Genomic DNA, 24,765 nt, shown 5'->3' with positions numbered 1-24,765 from the left:
CTCTCTGCGGAAGTTTTCAGGGAAGAAGGGAAAACCCCTTGGGCTTATTCAAAAATCCCTATTACTTTTCCTAGGAACCTGAAGAAACAGGAATCAGTCCCCAAAATTGTAGGCTTTGACCTCAGCAGTATATCTCCTGCCATCCACCCCCCAGTCCAGTCATTCATCCATCACCATCTATGTGTCTATTTATGCATCAGCCAACTTTTCATCCATCCATCATTCATCATCCATCTACCCTCCATCTATCCGTTTATCCGTCCCCTGATCCATTCGTCATTCACTCATCCATATACCCATCTATGTTTTCATTCACCTTCCACCTATCTATTATCCATCCATCCATCCGTCTAGCCATCTTCATTCCATCTATCTACTCTCCACTCATCTACCATCCATCCATCTTTCCATTCATCCATCTGTTTATCTATCCATCCATGTGTCTGTTTATCCATCTGTTTCCTTCCATCCATCCATCCATTCATCCATCTATCCATCCATGTATCGATCTGCCCATCTATCCATCCATCTGCCCATTCATCCATCCATTCATGTAGGTATCCATCTGTCCATCCATCCGTTCACCCTATTTATCTGTCCATCATATATTATTCATCTCTCCATCCCCTCCTATCTATTTATTATCCATGCATCCATCCATTCCTCTATCCATCCATCCATTCATCTATTATCTCTCTACCCATGAATCCATCCATCCATCCACCCATCTATCCATGTATCTATCCACCATCTATCCTTCTATCCACTCATCCATCTGTCTGTTTATCTATGTATCTACCCACACACATATATATATCCATCCATCCACCCATCTATCCATCCATCTATTTATCTATGTATCCATCCATCCATCCATCCATCCATCTGTATCTATCTATCCACCTACCCTTCCATTCATTAATTTGTCAAGTGGGTGCAGTGGCCTCTCCTGCATACCCTCCAGGGCTTGGCAAGCAGGGACTCATGTCTGAGGGGTCAGAGCCAGAACCTATATCAAGGACAATGGAGTTCATTTCATATCATGTACACAGGGATGTGCTGAGAGTGGGTGGCCCTTAGAGAAGTGTATTTTCTTTCAAACTCCCCAGGTATCGGAAGGCAGTGTCCAACGTGTGCAAGGGTGGTGTGGACCTGCAGCAGAACTCAGTTCAGCTCCAGTGCCCCCTCATGCCACCCCGGGGCCTGCAGATCAGCATCCACGGTGATGCAGTGGCCGTGCGACCTGGAGAGGATGTCCTGTTCATTGTGCGGCAGGAGCAGGCGAGTGGGCACTGTCTGCAGGGTGGGCAGAGAGGATGGGCATGGAGGGCTGCTCCCTCCTCCTACAAGCAACTTTGGGTGTCACTGTGGGGAGCAGCCTGCTCCAGACAGCAGGAGGTAAGGGCAGGATAGAAATCTGCTTCCCAGGATCAGAACAACACCTACAAGTAAAGCAGATGCAGCAGAAAGCGGACTCAGGCGTCGGGGAGAATGTCAGCGTGCGCCAGGCAGAGTCAGAGGTCCGTGTGGCTTCACACATCGCAAGCTGTGTGTGTTCGCTGGGCTGTGGCGTAAGATTTACTCATTCTGGTGGGCGGCAATAGGATTTCTAAAAACCTCTCATTATATTGATTTAGTTAATTTGGAATCGTAAGAAAAGCAGACATTAAAAACACCTATTACTTATAATTACACAACCGAAGATAAATCCTGTGTGTGTGTATAGAGATATAAATACACGTATACACACACATAAATAGAGATACAAATTTCCTCCCAGTCTCCCAGTCTTTCTTTTTATCTTTAGAACAAGTGTGACATTTCTCTTGATTTTAAAAATAATGTATGTTCATTGTAGAACATTTTGAAAACACACAAAAAATATCAGGAATATAAATATCACCAAAAATCTTGGTCCTCCATGATAACAACTATTTATATTTTGAATTTCCTTCTAGTCTTTTTAAACTAATTTGTGGCATGCTTATTTCTCTGATTATAGAATTAACTAGTTCTTATTGTAGAAAATGCAGAAACAAAAACTAGAAACACCTACAAACATGCAAAAAATTCAAAACTGCAGAAAGGTACAAAAGGAGAGTCCAGTGCCCCTGTTTGCAGATCCCTTAGAGCTCAGGCTGGGACTCAGCTCCCTCCCAGCACACAGCTATGCTGGGCATTCAGATCTTTGGCTAACAAATATGGGGAAGAGGGCGGCGCCTGTGGCTCAGTTGGTAAGGCGCCGGCCTCATATACCGAGGGTGGCGGGTTCAAACCCGGCCCCGGCTGAACTGCAACCAAAAAATAGCTGGGCGTTGTGGCGGGCGCCTGTAGTCCCAGCTACTCGGGAGGCTGAGGCAAGAGAATCGCTTAAGCCCAGGAGTTGGAGGTTGCTGTGAGCTGTGTGAGGCCACGGCACTCTACCCAGGGCAATAAAGTGAGACTCTGTCTCTACAAAAAAAAAAAAAAAACAAATATGGGGAAGGTAGCAAGTGTGGCTTCATAACTATGTATGTTTTATTTAAATGTCCTTAAAAATATGGTGCTGGCCAGGCACGGTGGCTCATGCCTAGAATTCCAGTATTCTAGGAGGCCATGGCAGGAGGATCCCTTGAGCCCAGGAGTTCTAGACCAGCCTGGGCAACATGATGAACCTCCATGTCTTCTAGAAAAAAAAAAAAAAAAGAAAAATTAACCAGGCATGATGGTAGGTAGTTGTAGTCCCAGCTACTCAGGAGGCTGAGGCAGAAGATTGCTTGAGTCCAGGAGTTGGAGGTTGCAGTGAGCTAAGATGACGCCTCTGTACTCCAGCTGGGGAGACAGAGCAAGACAGACACTGTCAAAAAAAAAAAGGCATTATGATATTACAAGCAACTATCTAGTTCAAAACAAGATAAAAAAGAAAGATTTTTAACAATATGTCAGAAAGGTGGGGTGGGATGAGGATGGCAAAGGTCTTTGGAATTGAACAGCAGGGAGGTTGGTCTGGTGCAAACAGGGAGACCAAGGCAGAGGGACACACAGCTGGACCTGCCGAGTGCCTCTGTGTCGGGCACTACGTCCTTACTTTTTGCACAACCTCAACCAGTGCGGCAAGCTCTTGTCAGCCTGCTCAGTGCTGGGAAAACCCAGGCTCAGACACGTGAAGTCGCTCTCCCAAGGCCATGCAGGAACCAGTCCCAGGCCTTGGGACTCTGAGTAGACAGAGACTGGGTCTGGGGTCCCTAGACCTGAGGCATGGGGGCAGCCCTGGGCAGGGGTGGAGCCCGTCTGTTCATAGAAGCATCTCAGGGTACCAGAAGGACAGGGCCCCCTGCCCAGACTGCGGCCACCTGGACCCTCAGAGGTGACCGCTCTGTAGCGCCTACTGACTTCCAGGTAAGATAGACCTCTGCTGCCCCCTAGAGCCTGGAATCTGAGCAACTCAGTCACTTCTCCAGATTTGTCCTAACAGGAATCCAGGTGAGGCAAGCTGCCAGCCCTGGTGGCCCCACCTGCCCAGGGGGGCCAGGACCATTGCTTGGGGCTGCTCTGTAGGCCTGGGCTGGGGTTTGCAGAGGTAAAGAGAGAGAAGCAGCTTTTGTCAGGGAGGGCTCCCAAGGCACCCGGTATCTGAAGAGGCTACTGTTTCTCTAGGGAAGGTGTATGGGAATGTGGGATGTGGGGTAGACACACACTCACTGGTGCAAGTCACACAAACATGTTCTGACACACATGCTCATACACTCACATGTTCACACATACTCATTCACACTCTCATACACAGTTCTGCACACTCACAGACACATTTGAACACTTATACACTCGCACATAGGCTAAGCTAGGTTTGGAAATAGTACTGGATTTGGGAGAGGACAAGATTTGCAGCTATCTTGTCTGCAAATAAGATCTGATAGGGTATCCAGAAATGGACCTATATAAATAGGCCTAATTTTTGTATATAGGTACGCTGAAAGAAGGATGCCATTTTTATATAACAAAAATGAACCTCGACCTAAACCTCACACCCTGATAAAAAATCAATTCAAAATGAATCACAGAGTCAAATGTAAAGTGTAAAAAATCATAAAACTCTTAGAAAAACTATAGGGGAAAATATTCAGGTTCTAGGACTAGGAAAACGGTCCTTAGATTTGACACTAAAAGCAGGGTGCATAAAAGGAAAATTCGACATATTTGGGTTTCATTACACCTTTGCTCTGTGACACACCTCTGTCAAGAAGATAAAGGGCAAGCAACAGAGGGGAAGAAAATATTTGCAGACCACATATCCAACGAGGACTAGTAACTAGAACGTATAACGATCTCTCAGAACTCCACAGTAGGCAACAAAGCACCCAGCCAGACAATGGGCCAGAGACCTGAAGAGACATTTCACCCAAGAGGGTGTGGGGGACGGGCATCCCGCCGGCCCCTTTCAGCTCTCAGTGGCGTCTTTGTCTGGATCTAGAAACCAAACTGACGCCAGGCAGATGAAAAAGAGAAAAACACACACGTTTTATGAATTTCACATGTGCTGGGGCCTTCAGGAGACTGTCAAGTCAGAGGTGACCCAAGTAAGATGCTTCTGTACTTTTCAGACAAAGAACGATGTATTTGAAAGCAGATGTTAGGACAAGGAAAATCTGGCTAGGGGCAGTAACATTTTCTAGGGCGTTTACTAGGAGATAGAGCGGGGTGTGGAGCAGGGGGAGGATAAGGGGCATTCCATTAAGTGTGTTTATCTGGGTCCAGCACAGCTCCCAGTCTCTGGGGCTAAGGGCTGTATCCCCACCCTGACTCAGGGTGGCCGGCCCTCCCAGTGGAATCTTTAGCGCTTGCTGCCTGTAGGAAGACAGGTCAGCTCACCCTTTTTTTTTTTTGAGACAGAGCCTCAAGCTGTCACCCTAGGTAGAGTGCTGTGGCATCACAGCTCACAGCAACCTCCAACTCCTGGGCTCAAGCGATTCTCCTGCCTCCACCTCCCAAGTAGCTGGGACTACAGGTGCCCACCACAATGCCTTTTGGTTGCAGCCATCATTGTTGTTTGGCAGGCCCGGGCCCAGCTCAGGTGTATGTGGCTAGCACCTTAGCCACTTGAGCCACAGGTGCCGAGCCCAGCTCACCCTTTCTGAAACTACAATTTCACCATGGTTTTCAACCAGAAATAATCAATATTCTAATCCAGCATAGTTTGCAAGGGCCCCTCCTTCACTCCTTCAAGGATGTACAGGTGGCAAATAAGCACATGGAAAGCTGTTCTGCATCATTAGCCAGCAGGGGATTGCACATTAAAACCACAGTTAAACCTCACTGCGCACCTATCAAAAAGGCTAACATAAAAAATAGTGACAACACTAAATGCTGGTGAGGATGCAGGGAAACTGGCTCACTCACACATGCTGGGGGAAATGGAAAATGGCCATTTGGAAACTAAACATGGAACTCCCACATGACCCAGCAATTGCATTCGTGGGCATTTGTCCCAGAGAAATAAAGACCAATGCTTACGTAAAAACATGTCTGACTGTGTTCATAGCAGTTTTATTGGTAAAGGCCAGAAAGCACAAATAACCCAAATGTCCTACGGGGAGTGAATGTTTAAATAAACCCTGGTACACCTGTACCATGGATGTTGCTCGGTGGACATGCAGTAAGCTGGATAATGCTCAAGTGAATTGTTCTGAGTGAAAAAGCCACTTCTGTGACTGCATACTCCATACTCCCTCCCTCTGAGTCCACCTATGGAACATCCTTTACATGGCAACACTCCAGATTAGTGGGTGCCATGGGGTCAGAGGCTGATGAGGGGAGGTGGGTGAGTCTATAAGGACCACAGGAGAGATCCTACAGACTTAAATTGTTTTGTGTCTTGATTGTATGAATTAATTGTCATTGTTTTGTAAGATGTTAGCCACGGGGTGGGGGTGGGGGGAGCTCCATAAAGGGTATGTAGGAGCTGCCTATGTTATTCCTTACAACTTTGTGCGGACGTATCCTTATCAACGAATAAAACATGTAATTTTTTTCAAAAGCCCTCAGTAATGCATGCATATAAGTAGAGCTGAATGAAATATACCGCGGTATTGAGGTCAGTTTGGTCGTTTCTTTTTCTTTGCTTTGCTCTTTGTATTTTCTGTCCTTTCTATGTGGAGAATGTGCTATTTTTGTGCTTGTTTTAACCAAGTAAAATGTTTAAGGAGTTAAATGTGCCTAGAGTCCTCACACCGGTGGCTAGACTGTGGGTCCTGACTCCTCCCGCTGCCCAGCTGCAGCACAGGAGACCCCTCCCTCCATGTCGAGCCCGCCCCTTACTCCCCACCCTGTGAGGCTGCCCTTAAAGAGGGTGGGCAATGGGCAGGGCCTCCTGAGTCCTGGGCTTCTGACAGCATCAGCCTCAGGCTTCTAATAGCAGAATGGAGATAAGCAGCGCCAGTGTGTACTGGGCTCTGGGCCTGCCACAGCAAATGCCCTCAGGCTGGGTGTCTTGAGACAGCACGAGGCTATGAGGAGAACCAACTCTTACCTTGTCTGGGCCTTGGCGGCTCCAGGTACTCCTTGGTTTGGAGCAGCAGTATAACTCCAGGCTCCTCTGGGTTCACCCGGCCTCCTCCCTGCATCTCAAGCTCCACCCCCAGCCCACCCCACCTCACCCCTGTCAAGACACTGCTCATAGGATTCAGAGCCTGATCTACTTCAGGATGAACTCTTGTGTGAACTGATTACAGCCGCAAAGACCCTGTTTCCAAATGAGGTCGCATTCTGAGAGTCCCAGTGGGCATGAACTTGGAGAGATACCACTTAACCAGTTATGCCCTATTGTGGAGAAAGTTAAATGAATATAATTACGTAAAAATAGGCTACCAATTTTTGTGATTTGACCCTGTTACATTCTTACTCACTAGGAAATGATTTCATGGGTATTCCTTATTTGGCGGGGGATCAGTAGCAGAAACAGACAGAGGGAGGAAGAGAGAGAGAAGACCGTAATGATATAAGAACTCTTTCCTGACGTAGAGTTCAAGACGTTATTGTTTGCTTCACTCAATTTCCCTTGACTCTGAGGAAGACATGGTTATTGGAAGGATAACACTCATGGTGATAAAGCAGCTGCGTGGGTGATCAGATGCCCCTGGGCCGGCCTCTGGTGGGACCTCCCCTAGGCACAGAGCCCACCGTGCACGAGCCTCGTTCCTGGCACCCTAGGAACACCAGTGGCACAGAAGGGAGACTGTTTAAGGGTCTCCAAATGTGTGCATCTTCCCAGTTGCGATGCTGAACCATTTATAATATGAGAGGCCTCTTCTTACATCTTGGCCCCATGTCTGGCACAGGCCTCAGTGGGTCTCCTGGGGCCTTCACCCCATCCCCCAAACTTCTCTCTGATGTCATCTGCAGGCCCTTGACTTGCCCTCTCTGCCACTGGGTTATTGTTCTAAAATGCAACCTTTCTGTGCCCCGCCCCGCCAATCAACCCCCTCCTGGGCTGCCTGCATCAGCCTCGTACTCCAGGCTAGAATCTCATAGGTGGAACCAAGTCTGGTCCCCTGTGGGTCCCCAAAGCTGAGAAATTTGAAGAAAGGAGGGAGCAGATTCATGTGTGAGGGAATAAGCCACTGCCAGCCCCTCAGTTTAAAGGGCCACTCGTGAGTGGCCATGTGATGTTTCCCTACAGGGTGATGTCCTAACCACCAAGTACCAGGTGGACCTTGGGGACGGCTTCAAGGCTATGTATGTGAACCTCACACTGACTGGAGAGCCTATCCGGCACCGCTATGAGAGCCCCGGCATCTACAGTGTATCTGTCAGGGCAGAGAATATGGCTGGGCATGATGAGGCAGTGCTCTTTGTCCAGGTCAACTGTAAGTCCACCACCCTCCTAAAACCCCCTTTGGAGTTTCTCCCTGTGACAGAAAGAACCTGGTTCCTAGGGAAGTACGGGGAGTCTCTTGGGGCAGGGAGGTAAGCAGGCTGGACTCAACTTGCTCCACTGATGATCTGTATAATAGGACGATGGTGATGGTTATGGTAGTGATAGTGGTGATGTTGGTGATGTTGGTGATGGTGACGATGATGGTGATGTCGGTAATGGTGGCAATGATGATGATGATACTAACATCGGTGATGGTGGTGGTGGTGATGATGATGGTGGTAGTGATGGTGGTGATGGTGATGGTGGTAATGTTGGTGATGGTGATAATGTTGGTGATGGTGGTGATATTGGTGATGGTGAAGATGGTGGTAATGGTGGTGATGTTGGTGATGGTGATGGGGATGGTGGTGATGGTGATGAGGGTGGTGATGATGGTGATGTTGGTGATGGCAGTGATGGTGGTGATGTTGGTGATGGTGGTGATGGTGATGATGTTGGTGATGGTAATGATGGTGGTGATGATGGTAGTGATGGTGGTGATGGTGGTGATGTTGGTGATGGTGGTGATGGTGATGATGTTGGTGATGGTAATGATGGTGGTGATGATGGTAGTAATGGTGGTGATGGTGGTAATGATGGTGGTGATGGTGGTGATGGTAATGATGGTGGTGATAGTGGTGATGTTGATGATGGTGATGATTTTGGTGATGGTAATGATGGTGGTGATGATGGTAATGTTGGTGATGGTAATGATGGTGGTGATGGTGATGATGTTGGTGATGGTAATGATGGTGGTGATGATGGTGGTGATGGTGGTGATGCTAATGATGGTGGTGATGTTGGTGATGTTGGTGATGATGTTGGTGATGGTAATGATGGTGGTGATGATGGTGGTGATGATGGTAGTGATGTTGCTGATGATGGTGGTGATGGTGATGATGGTGGTGATGTTGGTGATGATGTTGGTGATGCTAATGATGGTGGTGATGTTGGTGATGGTGGTGATGTTGGTGATGATGTTGGTGATGCTAATGATGGTGGTGATATTGGTGATGGTGATGTTGGTGATGATGTTGGTGATGGTAATGATGGTGGTGATGATGGTGGTGATGGTGGTGATGTTGCTGATGGTGGTGATGATGGTAGTGATGGTGATGATGGTGGTGATGGTGATGATGGTGATGTTGGTGATGGTGATGTTGACAAGGATGATGGTGGTTACAGTGATGATGTTGGTGATGGTGACAGTTATGACAGGGGTGATGGTGGCAGCAGTGGTAGCAATGATAGTAACGGTGACAGTAACCAGTTTCTGAAATTCCCTGTGCCCTGATACCTTCTAACTTTGGCCTTTGTGGGTCCCCTACAGCCCCCCTGCAGGCCCTCTACCTAGAGGTGGTTCCTGTTATTGGCATCAACCAGGAGGTGAACCTCACAGCTGTGCTGCTGCCTCTGAACCCCAACCTCACTGTCTTCTACTGGTGGATAGGCCACAGTTTGCAGGTACACTGGCCCAGCCCCATCTGGCCCTTGTTCCCACAGGCCCCATTTGGGTGCAAAGTGGGGGTGGGGCACAGCCCTAGGTATTCAGCAGAAGACATGGTGTAGAATGCACTCCCTATCCTGGGGCCCCACCCTGGGGGCCTCTTTGGGAAGCTTAGAGAGACGCACCCTGTCCCTCCTTGACTTAGCATCCACCCTGGGCATCTGCTTGTGGTCCATCTGTTCCATGGGCACAGGATGAATGAGACCAGACCCCACCTTTTCTGGGAAAGAGATGGAAACAGTGATTGGCCAGAGTTAGGGTGTGACAGATGTCATAGGAGTGGGCAGGTAAGGTGAGTGAGAGCTCCAGGGAAGGGGAGGCCATTTTAGGTGGAGGATACAGGGAAGCTCATGGAAGAGGAGCTCACTGGGGCTGGACCAGACCTCAGTGGCCTCACTCAGAGCCCTGGGTTGTACCTTGTAAGCAGTAGGGAACCATGGACAGTTCTGGAGCTGGAGCAAGCCCAAGTGAGCAGAATGCCCGGAGGGAGGGCTAGGCTACTCATCCTCAGGCTAGGAGCCTCAAGACCAGAGAGCAGTCTCCTCACTCATTCAGCAAACAGCAGCCCTGTAGCCCAAGCAGAAAGCACCTCACAGCAGCCGCAGGCCCAAACAGGGCCCAGGAGGGGGAGGGCTGTAGGCTCTGGATTGTGCTTGGGGATGAGAAGGGTTGTGGTGGGAGCACGAGCTTAATCACTTCTGGCCAAGCACTCCGTGATATCTCTTCATCTGGCAGGGCCTCTGTCTCCCCAGCTATACCACCTCCTATTCTAAGTATGCACCAACCCCTCCTCTATAGCTGGGGTCCTGAGCTGGTGCTGTGTGGCAAAGATGAAAGCGTCCAGCTCATCAACAGTGGGGTAGGAAGATGACAGGGGACAGGGCAGTGAGGCCTCCAAAAATGCTTACACAGGGGAGGCCTGAGCAGCCATCTGGAAGAAAAAGGCACCAGGGGACTTATGTCCGTACTGTGTGGGCCTAGAACCAAGGTCCCCTTGGCGGCCCCTGCAGAGCACCTGTGATGCAAGCAGGGCAGTGTTTGCAGAGTGGTCTTGGCAGCAGACCTTGAGCCCACATCCCTGTCACCCACTGTACCTCCAGGCCAGGCCCTGACCCCACCTGTGCCCTGCAGCCCCTCCTGTCCCTAGATAATTCTGTGACGACACGGTTTCCAGACATGGGCGAGGTGCGTGTGACAGTGCAGGCTGCCTGTGGGAACTCAGTGCTGCAGGACTCCAGGGTCATCCGCGTGCTGGGTGAGTCCTTCCCAGGGGTCAGGCCCCGTGGGATGCATAAACTGTGGATGTCCTGGCCACCCCAGTGTGGCTCATGGGTGGGGAGGGGGGTGCTGACTAAATACGCACAACCCCAGCTATGTGGCCCCTCTGGCCACATTTCCCCTTCAGTAAAATAAACACTGACAGCTCCCATGTCCTGTGGCACTTATGGGATGACACACAACTGAGGAGATTGCTGAGTGACTTGACAAGGTTGCTCAGCAGCCATGATTACAGGAGAGAGAGAGAATGCCCTTCCACCGGCCTGCAGAGACCCCAGCTCTGAGTCTGTGCCCTGGACTCCCTGGACTCCCTGGACTCCGTGTACCTCCTCATGGGAGGCTTTTACAACATAAAATCAGTCCCAAGACCAGAGGACCCCCAGCACACTCTTGCCCCATCACCACACCTTGAAACCTCACTTTGCTTTAAGAGTAGTCCCCACTATGGGCAGCAGCTGTCAGTTAAATATTTAGCAGACAGTTTATGGGGATGGGGCTGCCCCTGAGGACTGTTCGCAACTGGAGGAGGTGCCTTGCCGGTTACTCCATCCACCACTGGGCCAGGACCTGTGCAGTAATCATCCTATCCCCACTGCACAAGGAAGGTTTGCAGTTCACAAAGATCTTGTCTCTTGAGCCTCTCGGCCCTGCAAAGCCTCTCCCCACTTTATAGGTGAGGCAACTGAGACTCAGGAAGTAAACGGAGAGGTGACAGTTTAGCTCTGAGGTTCTTGGTGACTCTAGAATCAAAGCTAGCCACAGAGCCTGAAAAAACGTGGCAGAAGAAGATGAGGCCTCCTCTGGTATCTAGGGACACAGTCCGGTGGGGGACCAGAGGGACAAGAGGCTGCCCTGTGGGGTGTGTTCTTCCCTGTTAAGAGGACAGATACCACGGAGCAGCTCAGCACATGCCAGGCCCCCCTTCCGAGGTCAGTGTGGCTGTCCTCATCATTGTCACTGTCATTGCCATTCTGCTGTTGTTAGATGGCAGCAGTGACGTGGGCCCTGACGAGCCAGCCCCATAGTGGCTGACACCAGGAAGGGAGATTGTTTTTTGCAAACAGGATCATACTTCTCTGTGACCTGCTGGTGGGTGGCAAGATCGGACCCTGGGCACCATGCTGGACCATCCAGGGCATGTGGCTGCCCTTCCTGGAGGGATCAGAGCCAGCTGGGCAGGACTCGTCAGCTCTCCCATCTCTGCCTCTTTCCAGATCAGTTTCAGGTTGTGCCCCTGCAGTTTTCCAAGGACCTAGACGCTAACAACCCCAACACGCCTGAGTGGAGGGAAGACGTGGGCCTGGTGGTCACCCGGCTGCTCTCCAAGGTGCCCAACACAGCTGGAGCCAGAGAACCCTGAGGGCCCTGGGCTGGGTGGTGCTGCAGGCAGGATGCTCTCGCCTTCTGGCTGGCTGGGGAAGAAACCCTGCACATCGCTTGGGGCTCTGCTCTGCTCAGGGACTTACAGATGGAGTCACTCATAGGGGATGGGGTGGTGGGCACAGAAACAGAGATAAAATGTGATCATTCCCCTCAGGGAGCTCATAGAAGGTTGAGGGAGTGGCAGAAGAAACCCAAGGCCTCTGGCTCTCTAATGAGAGAAATACCAGTCCCCTAGGGCCATCCATTGTCATCTCAAGCTGAGGCCCTCTCTGGCCATGTTGTCTCTCATCCTGTAAACAATGCTGGTAAAATTGTCCTGGGTGCTGAAGGGTGAATAAGAGTTTGCCAGGTGAAAGCAAATAGAGTGGGACTTTTAGGAGGCAGAGGGACCCCCCATGAGCAGTGTCTTATGGGTTGAAGAAGTAGCATGTGGCCGTGGATGTGTCTGGGGTGGCGGAGAGTGCAGTGAGAGGTGACTGGAGTCAGTGGCACTGGGTGAAGGGCCTGGAATGTCATAGTAAGGATCCCTGCGCCACCCCACCATCTGCAAGGACATTAGTGAGGGATGGCCTCGCTCATTTTGGCCACAGTATAAAGACTGGACTGCACAAGGCAGGGCTGGCCAAGGGGAAGCTGCTGTGGGTGGTAAGGGGCTGGATTCCAGATGACTGAAGGGCCAAGAGCCTGGGTGCAGGAGGTGGCACAGGAGTCAGGAATGGCTTGCAGGACAGATGACCAGGACTTGGACAGGCCAAGAGGGTAGGGAGGGTGCTTCTGGGAGCCCTGGTATGGAGACAAGAAAGACAGGAGGATCAATGTGGCTTGTCTGTCCCTCTAGGAAACCAATGTCCCCGAGGAGCTGCTGGTGACTGTGGTGAAGCCAGGGCTGCCCACCTTGGCTGACTTGTATGTGCTCCTGCCCCCTCCCAGGCCCACCAGGAAGAGAAGCCTCACAAGTGACAAGGTATGTCCTGTGGACACTGGACTCCTGCATCCTTCCGGCATAGCAGGGCTTGGTGTTATCAAAGCAACAGGGACATCTCAATGGCTCATCACATTAAGACTTATTCTTACCACATCATGATCCACTCAGGGCACTGGCCCTCCTTTGCCTTGTGGCCACACCGTGGAAGTCAGTGGGAAAGGGGTAGGGGCCCGACAAATGTGTTCATGTCCTCTCCTGTGTCATTGGCCAGAGCTGATCACATGGCCCCAACCTGCCTGCAAGGGGTGCTGGGAAAAGTGGGTGAGTGCCATGTGGGAGGACACCAGGGGCATGATTTCAGGACAGAGCAGAACTCAGCTCTCATGCAGTGAGCAGATGTCTTTCTTGCATAGGACAACTTCCAAAAAATAGCCATCACGGAGAGGTAGGAGGCCAAGTGACAAGTGTGGGGAGAGGACTCAAAGGGTGGATTCCACTCAAAGGTGGAATAATCCCTTCACACTCACTAGGATGGCTAAATAAAAAAGTAGACAATCCCAAGTGTTAACAAGGAAGTAGAAAACTCAGCATGTCACTCACTGCAGGCAGGAACAGTGCAGCCACTGTGAAGAACAGTCTGGCTGCTCCTCAACCTGAAGTTAGCAAATGACCCTACAGTTCCCTTCTAGTTTCATCCCAGAGGCATGAAACATCATCCATAGCAAAACTTAAAATGGACATTCATAGCAGCCTTATTCATCATAGTAAAAAAGTGGACACAACCGAGATGTTCAGCTGATGAATGGATGAACCAAACGTGGCCTATCCTTCCAGGGGACCATTTGACCACAAAAAGGAATGAAGTGCTGAAACCTGCTATGGCATGGATGAACCTTGAACCTTATCATGTGATAAGCGAATAAAGCCAGTGACAAAAGACTGTATTTTATATGATTCCATTTATATGAAATGTGCAGAAGAGGCCAATCAACAGAGGCAGAAACAGATGAGTGGCCGCCATGTGCCAGGGGGTCGGGATGGGGAAGTGACTGCTAATTGGTAGGGAGCTTCTTTTGGAAGTGGGGAAAGTGTTCAGGAATTAGATGTGATAAAGCTAGCACATTTTGGGAACTTATTAAAAAGCATTGAATTAATTAAATGATATACTTTAAAAGAAAAAAATTTATATCAATTTCTAAAAAATAAATCTCACAGAGCCTCTGGACTAGTCATGGAGACCCATGCTCACTCAGGTGATCTGGAAAGAGTCCAGCACCAAGGCAAGGGGTGCACACACTCTAGAACCCCCATGGATGTCAGTGTCCCATTTCAGACAAGAGCAGTGAGGCTTGTGAGCACCACCACCAAGAAGAACCAAGGGCGTAAAAAATCCAGTAGGATTTCTATACATTAATAGCAAACTGTTTAAGAAAGAACTCAAGAAAACGAGCCCATTTACAATCGTATCCAAAAAATAAAAAAAAAAAAGTCCTTAGGAATAAATTTAACCAAGGAGATGAATGACCTAGACACTGAAAACTACAAGTATGTAACATTAATTTGAAGAAGACATCAATAAATGGAAAGATATCCTGTGTTCGTGGATCGAAAGAATTGACATTATACTGCCCAAAGTAATCTACAGATTGAAAGCAATCCCCAACAAAATTCCAATGACATTGTCCACAAAAATATCCTAAAATTCGTATGGAATGATGAAAGACCTGGAATAGCCAAAGCAATCTTGAGCAAAATGAAAAAAGCTGGAGGCATCACACACCTGATATCAAAATACACTGCAAAGCTATAGTTATCAAAACAGCATGGTTCTGGTATAAAAAGAGAAACTTAGACCAAAGGAGCAAAATAGACAGCCCAGTAATAATGCCACACATGTACAGTCAGTTGATTTTAGATAAAGGTGTCAAGAATACACAATGGGAAAAAGAAAATCTCTTCAATAAATGTGCTGGAGAAACTAAATATTCATATACGTGTATTCTCACACCATATACGTGGTACAAAAATCAACTGAAAATAAGATAAAGACTTAAACATAAGACCTGAAACTACAGAACTACTAGAAGAAAATATCGGAGAAAATGACGTGACACCCATCTGTGCAATGATGTTTTGGATATGACCCCCAAAGCATAGTGACCAAAGTAAAAATAGGCAAATGGGGTAATGTCCAACTGCAAAGCTGTATGCAGCCAAGGCAACAATCAACAGAGGGAAGAGACAACTGAGAATGTGAAGAAATAATTTCAAACCATACATCTGACAAGGGGTTAACATCAAAAATATGTAAGGAACTCAAACAACTCAATAGCAAAGTAGCTAAAAAGTAGACAAAGAACCTGGCTAGACATTTCTCTAAAGAAAATACACAAATGGGTATATGAAAAAGTGCTAAATGTCTCTAATCATCAGAGATGCAAATTAAAACCACAATGAGATGCCCCTCATGCCTGTCAGAATGGCTGTTATCAAAGAGATGACAAGTGTGGGAAGAGCCAGTTGTGTTTGTTGGGCCACACAGACCCTGGAGGAGGGTGCCCACAGGGTGGGTGCCGTCTGGCCACCACCCTCTCCAGCCTTAGATGCCCCTCTGCCCCGATTCCCACCCCATAGTCCGGCAGCACCTCCTGGGATAGCCCTCTCTCAGGCAGGGGGCCTGATTCACCTGCCTGCTCTATCATGTCCTTTTCTTGGTCTTCTACCTCCAGGAAGCCTTCCCTGACCACCACCTAGAGCGCCCCTGCATTTCCCCAGATTTATACACTCCAGGGCCTGTGCCTCTCTTTCACCTGTTCCCTACTAAAACACAAGTTCTTTGAGGACAAGGCCACATCTGGGCAACCTTTATGCCCCATCAGTGGTTCTTGATGAAAGTTGGCTGGTGGATCATTATTCCTATTTCACAAATAAGGACACTGAGGCTCCAAGAGGCTACGTGGCCCACTCCTAGCCCCCTGGCTCCAGAGGGACTGCACAGGACTCCAGCTGCTCTGCCCAGCTCTCCTTGAGCCCCTCTGGTGGATCCCAGAGGATTCCTCCCCACTGTCCCCTCTGTGCTTTCAGAGACTCATGGCCATCCGGCAGGTGCTGAAGGCACAAAAGATCAGCTTCCTCCTACGGGGTGGAGTCCGGGTCCTGGTGGCTCTGAGGGACACAGGCACAGGTAAGAGGCTGGGAGCTCTCCTACTTCTCCTGCAGGATGGGAGAGTGTGGGTTCAGGCCCCTGGGGTGAAGCACGTCCCTCTTCCCCATCTGCTAGTGTCTTCCTGGTGGGCACGCGCCTCCAAGGAAGCTCATCTGTCCCCCACCGGTCAGAGCCAGGGCCTGGCTCTCCCCTCACAGATGCACAGGTCCTCTTGGGTATTACTTCCCCTTTAAAGCAGGAATCTTAAAAAAAATAAAAATAAAAAAATAAAGCAGGAATCTTTGCTGCCCCAAAAGCTGAAGAGCTTTTTTCTTCTCTGTGAAGATATCATGACCATTAGGAAATCTGGCAGGTACACCCCCACACCCTCATAAAAATAGAAAGGGAGTCTGTCCACACTTCAGAAGGACCCAGCACAGTAGGAATTGGGCTGAGGGGCAGGAGACCCTCCAAGGCCATGGAGTAGGAGCTCCTTGGTCTTTTATGACCTGTCAGCCCCACCAGGAGAGGCCAGCCGCTGGTGTGAAACATCCTTCCATCCAAGGGGACAAGGGCTGGGCTGGGGCCAGGGCCCAGGGCTGTCTGCTAATGGCTGCTTTGCCTGCAGAGTCTCAGCAGCTGGGAGGAGGCGGCGGCTACTGGGCAGTGGTGGTACTCTTCACCATCGGGCTCTTCGCGGTGGGAGCGTTCATCCTCTACAAGTTCAAAAGGCAAGGCCCCGTCGCTGCCCTCATTGCTGGGTTGTCATGGTGGGGCTATAGGCAGGCCAGGCCCAGCTCATGCAGTCAGATCTGGAAGGGCCTTACTCCAGGGCCTGGGTAGGAGGTGGTGTGAGTTTGTTCTATGATGGGCTCTATCGCCTGCGCATTCCCAGGAGAAACAGCCACCACATACCATCTACCCAGCACCTATGTCCTCCACTCTGCCTGGGACTTCCCAGCCATCACCTCATGCAGCCTCACCCATCCTCATTCTCACAGGAAGAGCACTGTCCATTTCACAGATGAAGAAACCAAGGCTCAGAGACATCAAGTAACTTGCCTGAGGTCACACAGCTGACCGTCAATGAAGCTGGGATCTGACCCAGGCTCAGCCCCGTCCTGTGCTTCTTTGGCCCCATCCAGCCCTCCCCTGATGAGCGGGCTTGAGAGCTGTGGCATTTCATACCGGGACGTTCACCCAGAGGGGACTTCAGAATGTCCAGAAGGGGCTGCCCAGGGGTACCCTGGGTGGGAGCAGGCAGGGCTCCTGCTGAGCCTAGTGGGTAGCAAGAATGGTATGTATTTATTGAGAGGCTTTGACACCCATCTTCCCTTCTGAGCCTGGTCTTTAGCTCTAAAGTGGGCTTAGCACACTCCCCCCCCCCCCCCCGAAGGATGCACCACACTCCAGGGGCTGGTCAGTCTGAGCTCTCCTGGACTCTGGACCTGGGAATGGGTGAAAATGACCAAGTAGTGTCACCAGATTCCTTTCCTGCAAATGCAGCTTCTAGACGTGACCTTGCCATTGCTGGTTTGGCTGCAGAGGCCTCAGTCTCCCTGGTGGTGTCACCTGAGGATGGTGAAGGATAAGGCTCACCCTTTCTTCAGTGCTTGTTTGGAGCCAAGGGCCCTTCCCCCCAGCCCCACCTCACCTCTCTAACCCACTATGATATAGGCACCTCTGGTCTTATATGAGTTATATGTGCACACACTCCCACACCACGCTGTGCTGGCCAGGTGCTACGAGCACAGTGGGAGCTGGGGACACATCTGGCCCAGCTTGTTACCTAGCTGGTAACTCTGCTCCAACCGAAAGGGCATCCTGAGGTGCTCAGATCATGTAGTGTGCACCTGACCTAAACTGGAAAACCCAGAACTTCCCTGAGGAGGTGATTTCTGGTGAGGATTCTGGATGAGTAGGAGTTCACGGGGCAAAAAAGTTAGAGCAGGGTCCAAGCTGTGGCCTTTGCTGGTTTCCAAACTCGCAAAGACACTGGATGCCTGACCAGTCCCCTGGGGATTTCACAGGCACTAAATTCAAATCAAACTCAGCATCCACCCCCACCAAAGCCCCTCCTGAACAAAGGGCATATCCCCCAACAGGTGCCCAGGCCAGAAAGGACCCTTCCTTTCCATCTGCTCCCCTCCCGTGACTCTGATGGCAGCTGAAAGTGGGGTTTATCATAGCAAGAAAGCAGCAGGGGTGGCCTCTGCCCAGCCTTTCTGGCACTAAAGCCAGCACCCCTTATCTTGCTCCCCCCAAAAAGAAGCAACTTAGAGCTGGTGCTGACAGACCTGGGCTGTGCCTCCAGCACTGGCTCTGGGTTCTGAGTTTATCAGGCCAAGGCCTTTCTTGCCTCCACCCCTTGAGCAGTGGGGACCTCAGATCCATGATGCACATACTTGATCCTTTGGTCAAACAGAACTAGTCACAGGCCAGCCCTCCCCATCCTCCCATCATAATCTTCAGAGCTGCAGTGATCAGCCTCATCTGAGGACGTTCTTCTGTGCCAGGGAGCCTCCATCCCCTCAGCTGTGAAATGGGACCACTACTCCCTTCTGGGTTTAGACTGGATTAACTGAGGAAGGCCCTGCACCTGGTCCTCAGTGAAGGCAGAGGGGCTGTGCCCACATCTCCCCTTCCTCTGGGGCCTGGAGAGGAAGGGAATTGAGAACATCGTGATCCAGGAAGCCTGGACAGGGCTCAGCAAGCAACATGTGGGAATGTGGGCACCAACCCAGTCGGCAACGTCACCAGGCAATTGGGAGGAAAGGAGAATAGTGTCTCTTCCCTGCAGCCTGCCCTTGGTCCAGTTCTGAAGGGAGATGGACAAGCAGACAGTGATACCCTTGTGGTCAGGGCGGAGGGAATCGCGGGGCTGAGGGAGCACGCATGAGGAAGGGCTTTCTCGGGGAGGTGTCTTTGCATGAAGACGGGAGGCAGGAGACAGATTCCCGTGCGTTGTCTGTACCAGGCGCCATACTTGGAGTGGTCAGGGCAGGCCTGGGCAGCCCCGCTGAGTTGAGCATTCTCACCCCTGTCCAGCAGGAAACGCCCAGGCAGGACTGTGTACGCCCAGATGCGTAATGAGAAGGAACAGGAAATGACAAGCCCCGTGGGTCACGGCGAGGACGTCCAGAGCGTCATCCAGGGTGAGGGGTTTGTAGATGACCATCTCGACTCACAGATTCTAGGTAACGCCCGCCCAGAAGCCCACCCCCGACCTTCCTGCGAGCCGTCCCACCCTGCGGAGCGCTCTGGGCCTGTTGCATCCCTTCCATCTGATGGGGGTAACAGGATCCCCCAGGGTTGTGTGAAGGGACTAAATCAGGGACCTTGTGCAGTTGAGGGCAATAACTAAACAGCCCTGAGCAGCCCCCATCGAGCAGGGAAAGGGTGGAATCAGGGCTGGCTTCCCTGAGGATATTAGAGGCCTTTTCCCTGTAGCCAACTGAGCTGTTCACCAGCAATGATAACTTAGCATCTCACACAAGGACACACAGTACAGTGCTTTACAGTTTACACAGCATTCTCATTGGCATGATCACATTTACTTCTGGCCATGCCCAAAGGGCACAGTACAGTCAGGTCACCCATGACAGCACAACAAGCCACCCTCTTCGGTGGCCATCAGTTATGGCCATTTTCTCTCATGCTTTCTGGGGATCGACTCAGCCAGCTGGGTGGTTCTTTCTCAGGGAGGCTCATGAAGCTGCAGTTGATGGCTAGGGTTGTAATCATCTCAGAGACTTTCTCACTCAGATTTCTGACAGCTGGGTAGTCAGCTGACCCCTCACCTGGGGCTACTCCAGAGCACCTGCACGTGGCCTCTCCATGTGGCTTGGGCTTCCTCACCATGTGGCAACCGAGTTCTGAGAGCAAATGGAGAGAGAGCAGCGGCCAGCAGGAGAGTCCGGCCCTGTCACTTACGTCTTGCTCTGTCAGTCTGCTCATGTTCAAGGGGAGGAAGCACAGACCCCACTCTTGGAGGGGGAAAGGCCAGGCCACACCCTATAAGAAGCATAATAGGTAGCTCTTCCTCTCAACAAGTGGGGAGACAGGCCTGGAAGGTTCTGGAACTTGCTGGCAGAGCCAGGGCACCAGCCCTGCTCCTGCATCAGGCAGCACAGCCATTGGCCAGGCTGTATGGGGCACCTTCCACGATGGTCTCACCTCAGCAGCCCAGGAGGCAGGCTCTTGTCTAGAGATGAGGAAATCAAGGCACGGAGAGCTGAACTGTCCCTTCCCAGGGCCACAGCTGGTGGAGGCAGACCTGGCACTTCCACACAGGCAGCCACCAGAGCCCAACCTTTCCCCTGAGTTTCTCTCCTATGCCTGGATTTGGGTTAACACCAGCTCCCACCACTCAAAGTACAGTACGCATGAGAGATACCCATCACAACCCCTGCCATCATCGTTATCCAGCTTTAAAAATCACTCATATCTCATACCTGTTAAGTCCTGAAGAAGTCACTGTCCTTAAGTTTAAAAGTATTGAAAGGAAGGCTCAAAGGGGTGAGCTGCTCACCCAGGGCGGCACGGCTGACTGGTGGCTGACTTTGACCCCAAGGCTATGACCTTTGCTCTCTCCTGGGAGCCGTCAGGGAACTGAACCGGCGGTGGTCACTCCTTCTCCTGCCCTCTCCGGCCATTCTGGGGGCCCCTGGCTGTTTGCACAGTGGCGATTGCCTCCATATCCACAGGCCCAGGGTACTCCTCACAGGTGATGCATCATGTTTAAGAATCACAACGCAACCCCTGAGCACTCGCCGGGCTCTGCTCAGGGCTGTCCAGACATGATCTGAGCCCTGTGAGGCAGACACTGGCAGGGTATCCATTTTACAGACAAGAAAGTTGAGGTCCTCACCATAGCTGACCGGGGTGCAGCCAGCCTGTGTGTCCACCTCTGGAACCCCCAGGCTGAGGGTACCCAGGGACTCCTACCGCAAGCCTGTCCCTTGCTAGGGCAGGAGCTAGGCTCAGGGTGCCCCCTTCATGCAGGCGATGTCACCACCCCCACGAGAAGGAGGCAGCACAGCCCTGGGAGGACCCGACCTTCCCGAGGGGAGAGGGAGATAGGTGGCTTCTCAGCCTCTGATAGCTACTCGAATTGGTGCCTCTAAAGAATAGTAACAGTGTAGTAATAATGTAATAGGTTGCTTTAATCAGTCCCTAGTATGTAGCCAGCGTCGCCCAAGTGCTGTGGATGTATTTTCTGATGCAACTCCATGACAGTCCTTTGTAGGGGTGTCATTGTCACCCCTTGAGCTTGCCAAGCCCAGACTCAGCCCCCAGCCGACCCCCCAGGATGTCCACTCCTGATAGCCCTACCAGCTGTGCCTTCGTAACCCCCTCCTGGTTGGCCGCGGATGTCACTGTGCCCCCTCTCTCCACTCACGCCTCTCATGACTCACCACGTCACACCCTGCAGTGCCCACTGCCAGGATGGGCTGAAGCCTCAGCCCGTCCCGCATCCCCTTGCTGCCAGTGCCGGGGTTCCCTGTGCAGGTCAGTGGTCTCAGTGGGGGGCCGGCAGGGCCTCACCTCACAGGCCCTCTGCATCCACTGCTCACAATAGCACTGGGAGACCCCACTCCTCAGTCACCCCCTGCACCTGGCTCCGGTTGAGGGGCCCCCAGAATGCCCCTGCCCACTGGCTAAGGCCACTACTATGTCCTGAGAGACCCATCTCCCTGCACTGGCTGAGGCCACTGCTGTGTCCCGTGCGGCCCTGTCTCCCTGTACCCGAGCCCAGAGTGTATGTTCACAGTGCGTCTCTCCTGGTTCCTAGGCAACCACTCTGGCGTGGTCCTGAGCATCAACTCCCGCGAGATGCACAGCTATCTGGTGAGCTGATGTGGCCAGGCCCACCCAGCACACTCCTCTCCCGTCGTTTCACTCCTGTGGAGGGACAGAGCCACCAGCGAAGCCGGCGGCTGGACCGACATCCCCTCAGAGACCTGCCGAAAGCCCCCTCCTCCAGCTGTCCCCAAGCCAGGCGACAGGCACTCCTCCCTCTGATCAATCCAAGTCCACCTACAGGACCCCTGGGGCGTGGGCAACCCCTGCCCCTCTAGGGCACCAGGCTCACCTTAGGGACAGCAGGCCCATCCCAAGTGGCTCTGTCCCGGACCCCACACAGGCTGCTCCGGCTGCCCCACATGTGTCGCCCGGCCTGAGGCCTGGCCTCACTTCTCCTGCCTGAGGTTGGTTAGTACCGGAGCCTGGGCAGGGAGCCGGCCTTGTGCCCCTGCTGCGAGCACCACCACCCGCTCAGACACTTGGCACTGCAGCATCTGTCCCTGCAGGGCATCACAGCCCTTCTGGACTATGCTTCCCTAGTCCCTCAGCCGTCCCTCTGTGGAAGGGCTTGCACCTCTCCAGAGCCCAAGGCCTTGAGTCAGGCACGCCCCTCACCACCTCCAGGCCCTCTGTTGTGGTGCCTGTTAAATGTAAATACCTCTATGGGTGGCTGATTGCAGGGGTGGGGGGGTTCAGCTTTCTGTTTCTGAGGCTGGTGGTAGCCACCTGGGTGCTCCATCAGAGCCCCCATCTCTGGAGCCCCCTTTCCAGAAGGCCCAGGGTTCCCAGGGGCCCAGTAGCTTGGCCTGGTTTTCCCCTAGGGATGGGGGGAGAGGCAGTGCAGGGCCCCAACCTGCAGGTCCTCATGCCGCCAGCAGGGCGTGGCCCCAGGACTTTTCTGAAATAGCTGCCTCCTGCCGGGCCTGAGCTCTGGAAGGAGCCTGAAGCCCCCATTAGGGTGGGCGGGCAGCCCCAGGATGCACTTCCTTACAGACCAGGAGGGGTTAGGAAGGCCCAGCTGGAAGGGCTGTCTGGAGCACGCCTCTCATTTTGAAGAGGGGGAAACTGAGGCCCAGGGAGGGGGAGGATGGCAGTAGAGGTGTTCCAGGAACCAGGCCTGTACTCCCCAGCACAGTGCCAGGTCCACTCCTTCAGTTCTCCTAGAATCAGGGATGCTAGTGTATGACTAGTCAAGTGAAAGGGGGGTGTTCACATTTTGCCTTGAAACAGGAAGTCAGTATCCCCTCCCCCTCCCCCCTCCCTGTCCCCTCCCTTGCTCCCCTCCCCCTCCTGCAGTGGCTGTGGCCTCTCTGTGGAAGGTGAGAACACTGGAGTCCAGGCTAGTGACTCACGGGTGGAGGGATCTGAATGAAGACACAGATGCTGTCCTACGCACCATGTCAGAGCTGAGGAGGGCCTAACCCATTGTCCCTAGAAGAGAAACATGACCTGTTATGGGGGTGCCCAGGATGAGCCCTTGCACCCATGACACTCTATCGTGGTTGAGTGAGTGACCCATGCGGTCCAGGTGGGGATTCCAGGACTGTAGGAACTGAGGGAGTCGCTCCAGCCACACAGCCAGGTGGTGGAACTGTCCCAGCTGGCCCCAAATCTCTCTCTCCCCTCTGCCTGCCCACCCGCTGGATCTCCTGGACCACCCTCCCTAGAGGTCACCTTATAAGTTATCCTCAAGGTCCTGGGGACAGAGGATCTGGGGATATGAAGCTGGCAGAGCCAGTGCCAGTGAGGGGCTGTGACTCTCTAGGACCTTTGCCACATTCCCCACTCACTCATAGTCTCCAAAGACACCTTTGCAGAGACCTGCACCCTCCTGGCCACCCTATCCAGCACCTGTTCCCCAGCCAGCTACTGACTACAAGCATTAGACACACAGGGACAGAATGCAGCACAGCAGCACAGTCTAGGTCCAAGGTCCATGGGCAGCACAGAACCCCCAGAGTCAGCCTTCCCACCCTCTTTAGCTCACCAGTGCCTGCGGTAACCAACTGTAGGTCTTTGACCTTCCTTGGCCACTCAAGTTAATCCTTTCAAATGTTGGGGTAGGGTTTTTTCCCTTAGTTATTTGTGGTTTTCTTATATTTTATGTTATTATTTCTATTAAGAACATTTTGGGCGTGTGGACCCAAGAACCTGGGAATCTGATGTCATCTGATATAACCTAATACGTTCCCACCGTCATAACTGCATAGATTGATACATAGGCCTATGACTTTACCTGGTGATAAATTTGAAGTTCCATGGATGTGGTGTTCAGGTATATGCACAGGCTCCTGGAAATACAAGGTGACCGGCTGCTGCAGCCTGTCCCATTTGACCAGGTCATGCACACACAGGTATATGCACATAACAGAAGTGATGTGTTCTTTCTTATTTTTCCTTTTTAAAAATCAATAAATCATTTGTGATGCTTTTAACTAAGATTAAATTAACATGATCAGCTTTTCCTTTTTTATGAAGCTATTTCTCAACATTTACCTAAAAGCGCACACACACACAGGCCTCTAGAATTGTGGTTCTTGAAGCAACGTAGCCAAGGACCCAAGAAAGTAACAAGGCAGCGGCTCCTGACACTTTGGGGGCAGGTTGCAAATGACATTAACCTTCAAGGTTAACTCTCTCACACACCTGCTCTGCAGGGCAGCATGGGTCTCCCAGTTTGCTAGGAGAGAAGCAGAGCCCTGAGGCCGAGGCCAGGCGTGGTGTGGCACAGCCCAGTCCCCTGCAGATGAGCCTTATCGTATCTCTGCAATGCTGTTTGCAGAAGGCCTGGACCCCTCAATCCCTAGCCTCAAAAAACAAACAAAAAGATG

At 51.7% G+C, this 24,765-nt stretch overlaps 1 protein-coding gene across 6 annotated transcripts in view; it reads left to right on the top strand.

The window, feature by feature from the left end:
- SORCS2 (sortilin related VPS10 domain containing receptor 2) overlaps positions 1 to 24,765 on the top strand; it is a 528,424-nt gene that overhangs the window by 481,940 nt on the left and 21,719 nt on the right. For 2 of the 6 annotated variants that reach the window (XM_053566733.1, XM_053566738.1), the window contains exons 18-27: positions 1,110 to 1,281; positions 7,655 to 7,841; positions 9,222 to 9,355; positions 10,530 to 10,653; positions 11,891 to 12,003; positions 12,898 to 13,023; positions 16,069 to 16,168; positions 16,758 to 16,860; positions 19,178 to 19,284; positions 21,924 to 21,979. In XM_053566733.1, coding sequence (XP_053422708.1) covers positions 1,110 to 1,281; positions 7,655 to 7,841; positions 9,222 to 9,355; positions 10,530 to 10,653; positions 11,891 to 12,003; positions 12,898 to 13,023; positions 16,069 to 16,168; positions 16,758 to 16,860; positions 19,178 to 19,284; positions 21,924 to 21,979 — 1,222 coding nt within the window. Of the gene's footprint in view, positions 1 to 1,109; positions 1,282 to 7,654; positions 7,842 to 9,221; positions 9,356 to 10,529; positions 10,654 to 11,890; positions 12,004 to 12,897; positions 13,024 to 16,068; positions 16,169 to 16,757; positions 16,861 to 19,177; positions 19,285 to 21,923; positions 24,376 to 24,765 lie in introns of those variants that run through there. The other 4 variants (XM_053566735.1, XM_053566734.1, XM_053566737.1 and 1 more) reach the window with 4 other exon arrangements.

The sequence above is a fragment of the Nycticebus coucang genome, chromosome 17 (genome assembly GCF_027406575.1).
Source record: "Nycticebus coucang isolate mNycCou1 chromosome 17, mNycCou1.pri, whole genome shotgun sequence".
Lineage (NCBI taxonomy): Eukaryota > Metazoa > Chordata > Mammalia > Primates > Lorisidae > Nycticebus > Nycticebus coucang.
This window is presented reverse-complemented; position numbering and strand designations above follow the sequence as displayed.